Genomic DNA, 6,062 nt, shown 5'->3' on the forward strand with positions numbered 1-6,062 from the left:
TATGATGGCTGTTAGCCATAGACGTCTGTGGTTGGCATTAAAAGCAGTGTGGTGTACAGTAACATGTAACTTTTCTATTTTTGGACTTTCAAATTTGGCATCCTACCGCACAACACAACATGTTTGCTATTGCAACCAGCCTTTTTTTTTTGCAATCGGTGTGCGCGGTTAAACCCGCGTGACGTCATGTTTGACGTAGGTTGGTAATTCCCCTATTGAAATTCCAAGACTTAGATTTGACTCAACAGTACATTGTACAAAATGCAACAACATCAGACTGGAGAATGTAATTATTGTGGGCAAAAGGTAGAGTAGGGAAAGGAAAGTATTTGTTATAAATTTGAGTTAAAATGAAGTTTAATTTGGTTAAAGTGCTATTAAACAAGTCAGATGAGGACCGCATAGAAAAAAAAAGACAAAATTAAACTAAATAAGAACTTAATAAAAGATAAAAAAGAACTTGATAAAAGCTAGGTAGGAAGTTTTTAGTTTGGATTGTTTGAGGTGGCAGCAGGTGGCGGTAATGCACCTGGAACGTGTTTGCCAGCTGCCAATAAATCTCATAAGAAGAAGAAGAAGAAGAAGAAGCAGAAGAAGAAGTGTAGAGAAAGTGCGTGAAAGTTCAGACCATTGGTTCAGACGTTGTTGCTGGGTGTCCAGGGGGTGTGTGCGTAGTGTCCGTTCACCCTGATGATCCAGAGGGACCGTGTGTGTGGAGTTACCAACCAACAACAGCAGGGTAGTGCACTTCCTCTTTCTCTGAGAGGCTGCTGTGTGTGTGGTGATGTCCAGCTGATAGACAGAGTTTATAAGTCTGACATTTATCAAATCTGATAATGAACCTCATCAAAGAGATGTGCTTAAAAATGTTTTATGTTATTATTTAGTTAGCAGAATATTAGTAACAGTGAAGACACGTGTAGTGTTACAAAAGATTTTCATTTAAAATAAATGCTGTTGTTTCCAGCATTGAACAGAAACGATTAGTGCTTATCAAATCAGATTATTACTTCTGAGGCATCACGTGACACTGAAAGTCATGCTAAAATTTAATACATTTAATTATTCTGTATTTTACATATACTCACCGGCCACTTTATTAGGTACGCTGAGTTGGACCGCTTGAGATCTGCCTTGTTCTTCATGGCAGAGATTCATCTAGTTGTTGGGAATATCAATATTTCTAATATAAGATTATTTAGCTCGTTGTTGTCCTGAAAGCATCACAGTTTCAGCACATTTGTTCTTTTCATCCATAATGTGGATTAGATTTGTTAATATGTCTAAAAATCAAAACTTTTAATTTCCTTCTTTATGGGTCCTGAAGCCCCCCTCTTTCAATTCAAGCCTACCTAAGAATTTTTTCAACAAATGCCCACGCCAACACGAGGAGAGCATGCAAACTCCACACAGACATGCCCACTGACCCAGCCGGGGCTCGAACCAGCGACCTTCTTCCTGTAAGGAGATCATGCTATCCGCTCCGCCACCACGCTGCTTCTTTATTTTCATTTTGCTCTTAAAAATTTGTAGTATTTGTTTGGTAAATGATTAGTTAACCTGTTTGGTATTATTGTTTATGATTTGCTTTTGTAGAATATTTGGACTATAACTCATTCACATTCTATTATTTTATACTATCAGTCTATTAGGGCGGAGCTATATCAGTCCTTTGGTGTGGAGCTATCAGTCCTTTAGGGCGGAGCTAACATTGCTTTAGGGTGGAGCTATCAGTCCTTTAGGGCGGGGCTATCAGTCCTTTAGAGCAGGGCTGTCAATCATTTAGGGCGGACCTATGAGTCCTTTAGGGCAGGGCTATCAGTCCTTTAAGGCGGGGCTATCAGTTATTTAGGACATGACTATTTGTCATTTGGGGGGGGGCTATCAGTCATTTGGTGTGAAGTTATCAGACCTTTAGGAGGGATCTACTTTATTTTTATAAATTCAATATTTGAAGTTCAATTCTCTTTTGACTGCCCTGATGTGAATCTTCTGGACTCAGATCTGGAGTCTGAGACTGTCTGAGTTTAGTTTATGATCAAGAAGACAGTCTGTGCACAGCACAAGATGCTCACTGAGGTCAATACTGTGATCCTCAATAATATTTAGGTCCACTGTGGGGTATAATGAGGCTCAGTTTGCGCTAAGAGAAAGAGAAAATACAGCATTGGATGAATCCAAATAACTTTCTCCAAGTCTTCTGTTGTCCAGCTTTGGTGATTTTGCAAAAATTGTTGGACTCTGCTTCTTTTTCTGTGTTGTTTATTAAGACATGCTGTTGGGTTATTTAAGTTAAAGAGACAGTTCACACAATAAAGAAAATCAACTCTTCCTCCAGTGGTTATAAACCTTTATGAGTTTCTTTCTTCTGTTGAAAACAAGTGAAGATATTTGGAGGAAAGCTGAAAATGTGTAACCACTTTTATAGTAGGAAAAACCAATACATCATGTTTATTTATCAATAAAAAAACTTTTCGTTTAATAACAAACCTTAATAATAATAAATAACAATAAACCTGGTGTAACTTTTGGCTTTTGCAAAAGGACAAAGATATCCTTGTGCACTGAAATAAACTAACCAGCAATTAATGGTGCCAGAACTCATGTGGTTTAGTCCCTTCTCTTGTGTTTCCAGGTGAAGCAGTTGATGAAGTGATGGAGCCATTGGAAAAACATGAAGATATCCCAAAGCCTCGTCAAGTGAAGACTGAAGACGAGGGTGAGAGGATGGCTATTAGCTACTGTATACTTTGTCATGATAAACGAAATCGCAATCCTTCAGTTGTCATGCGCATCTTTGTCAGGAAAGCAGTTCTGTGATTAGCAGTATATCTTCGTCTGAAGGCCAGAGGGCGCTCTCAACTCCAAACACCCATGAAGAAGAAACCGAGGAAATCCCCATAGATATTTACATTACATGTCGCCTACCCTGTTGTTGTCTATTGGAAGTAATGTGTGCTGTTGAATGACATTTGTCCTGGGAGCCCTGTACAAATGTGGCGACGCTATTGGTGCATGCTCAGGGTCCATATGCGATATCTAGTGTATATATCTATGGGAAATCCCCAGAGTGTTGCGTTATAGACAGAAGATTTTCCTGCTTTTATTGATTTGATAGAAACATGCTAGTTTATGCTAGAAACATGCTAACAACATGGTAATTCATGCTAGAATTATGGTAGTTACATGCTAATTCATGCTAGAATCATGTTAATTCATGCTAGAAACATGGTAATCCATGTTAGAAAAATGCTACCAACATGCTAATGTATGTTTGAATCATGCTAACAACATGCTAATTCATGCAAGAACCATGCTAGCAAAAAGTTTATTCATGCTAACGACATACTAATTCATGTTTGAATCATGCTAACAACATGCTAATTCATGCTAGAACCTTGTTAATTCATGTTGGAAACATGCTAATCCATGCTAGAAACATTAATTCATGCTAGAATTATGATAGTTACATGATAATTCATGCTAGAATCATGTTCATTCAAGCTAGAAACATGTTAATTTATGCTAGAAACATGTTAACGACATGCCAATTTATGTTAGAAACATGTTTTAAATTGTTGATTCATGTTGAAATCATGCAAACATGTAAATCCATGTTAGAAACATGCTAACAAGCTAATTTATGTTTGAATCATGCTGACAGCATACTAATTCATTCAAGAACCATGCTAGCAAAAGGTTAATTCATGCTAACAACATGCTAATTCATGTTGGAATCATGCTAACATGCTTATTCATGTTAGAAACATGCTAATGTTTGCTAACAACATGTTAAATGCTAGAATCATGATAACAACATGCAAATAATGTTAGAATCATGCTAGTTACATGTTAATTAATGCTAGAAGCATGCTAACGTGCTAATACATTCTAGAAACAGGTTGCCAACATGCTAATTCACGCTAGAAACATGCTAGAATCATGATAACAAAATGACAATAATGTTAGAATCATGCTAGTTACATGTTAATTAATGGTAGAATCATGCTAACAACATGCTAATTCATAAACATATTACCGAAATGCTAATTCATGCTAGAAGCATGCTAATTCGTGTGTCTTTTAAAATTAGGTTTTATGTAGCCTATATTGTAAACGATAAGACATCGCCCTAAAATGAAAGCTTCAGGAAACTGTTCCATTGTTCTTGCAGAAGTGCTTTCAATGTTTCACAAAGAAAAAGCAGAGAGAAAAAGCAGGAGGACGCCTCGGGGAACGAAGCCGTATTACTGCACCCAGTGTGGAAAGAGCTTCAGTGTGGCCGCGCGCTTCAGACGACACCAGCGCATCCACAGCGGGCACAGGCCATACCAATGCCCCCTCTGCCACACCGGCTTCACCTCGCAGGAGAATCTGAGCGAACACCTCGCGCACGCACACACACAAGCCAGCAGCAAACCTCACCGCTGCACTCACTGCGGCAAGGGCTTCGTACGGCCCGGGAAACTCTGCATCCACATGCGCGTGCACACCGGGGAGAGGCCGCACCGCTGCGCAGACTGCGGGAAGAGCTTCAAGAGCGCAGGAGAGCTGCAGAGACACACCGCTATTCACACCGAGATAAAAACACACCAGTGCTCGGAGTGTGAGAGCAGCTTCAGGAGATCCACGCATCTGCTGAGACACATGCGCACACACAGCGGGGAGAGACCGCACCAGTGCATGAGCTGCGGGAGACGATTCTCGCGCTCAGACCACCTGAGGAGTCACCGCTGCACACACACGCACACTGACCGCAAAACAAGGAGAGTTCAGTGCTAACACTGACCCCATTTACGAGTTCACCAGTCGACCTAGTTTGAGTTTGCTCACAGAAATGAAGATATTCTGACGAATGCTGGAAAAACAGACACCCATTGTAGGGATTAAAAATACTATGGAGGTCAGTGGCTGTTTTTTTTCAGCATTCTTCAGAATATCGTCATCCGTGTTGGACCCAAGAAAGAAACTCCTTCAGGTTTACTGAGTAAATGATGAGGAAACCTTCATTTTGGGTCGATTGGCACCTTAAAAACAATGTAAAGGAGTTTGTCTCTCAGTGTTGAGGTCTAAACTGGTGCTAGAAAGGAAGTCAGAATTGTCAAACACGAATCTGAATCCTCACAATTCTGACTTTTTTTTTTCTCAAAAAAAGTAAAGCAGCATGCAATTTTGCTATAAAAGCTTTTTTGTTTGATTTAATTCTGTTTCACTGTATTCACTGGCATTAATAAAGTTACTTTTATTTTTGGTTTTCACTTCCACTTTCCTCCAGAGAGGTATTGCATTAAAATAAGATAAGGAATTAAGCTGGTATCTTAAGGCTATCCTGGCTGATTATAGCCTGAGGTACTTTCGATTTAGGTGAAAAATCCAAGTGGTGCTCGCTGCAGAGCCATTTGAGGAGAGGTGAGCTCCAGAGAGGGGGAGCTTAAGCTTGAGCTCCACCTTTTTTGCACTTCTTCTACGAGTGATGTCACTGGGGGTAGGGTTAGGGGTGGGGTTGGTGTACGCATTAAAACAGCTTACAGGAGGAGGAGCGACAGCTCATGCTCCCCCTCTCTGGAGCTCACCTCTCCTCAAATGGCTCTGCAGCGAGCACCCTCTCGAAAAATCGAATTGTCCAATAGATTAATACGTACCTATAAAGTCCAAAGATCAACAGAATGGGGAAGTCACAGAGTAAAATGAGAAAATATGATGCACCTGTGTTTTGGAATATGGATAAACAGTATCTGATTGGGCAGTTAAGATTTAAAGAGCCCCTATTTTTCATTAAAAAGGTCATATTTTGGTTTTTGGGGTCTCCATCAACATACTGATCTGCATGCAAGGTCAAAAAACACTTTTATTGTCTTATAATATGCGTTTATTTTTACCTGATTATCCCAGCGACTCCCATATGAATCGTTCAGTGATTCATTTGTTCCCAAACCCGTCCTTAGCGTTATGCTAATCTGCAGTGATTGGTCTGATGACCCAGTCTGTTGCGATTAATTGACTGCGTTCAGCACGAGACAGAGAGAACAACGCACCACAGCTATGAAATAGCAGCCAGAGAG

General features: G+C 40.1%; 3 protein-coding genes across 6 annotated transcripts in view; 2 read left to right on the forward strand and 1 right to left on the reverse strand.

The window, feature by feature from the left end:
• ppil4 (peptidylprolyl isomerase (cyclophilin)-like 4) overlaps positions 1–6,062 on the reverse strand; it is an 892,903-nt gene that overhangs the window by 549,941 nt on the left and 336,900 nt on the right. The gene's annotated exons all lie outside the window — the stretch shown is intronic.
• The window catches only part of akap7 (A-kinase anchoring protein 7), a gene marked incomplete at its 3' end in the record, with an annotated part of 498,825 nt that overhangs the window by 213,375 nt on the left and 279,388 nt on the right, over positions 1–6,062 (forward strand).
• On the forward strand, positions 565–5,258 carry zgc:101562. The gene is given in 3 exon segments (NM_001123305.1): positions 565–739; positions 2,636–2,719; positions 4,175–5,258. Coding segments are annotated over 3 exon segments (741 nt in total). The 5' UTR covers positions 565–690; the 3' UTR covers positions 4,783–5,258.

This window comes from Danio rerio, chromosome 20, assembly GCF_052040795.2.
Source record: "Danio rerio strain M-AB ecotype USA chromosome 20, GRCz13ab, whole genome shotgun sequence".
Lineage (NCBI taxonomy): Eukaryota > Metazoa > Chordata > Actinopteri > Cypriniformes > Danionidae > Danio > Danio rerio.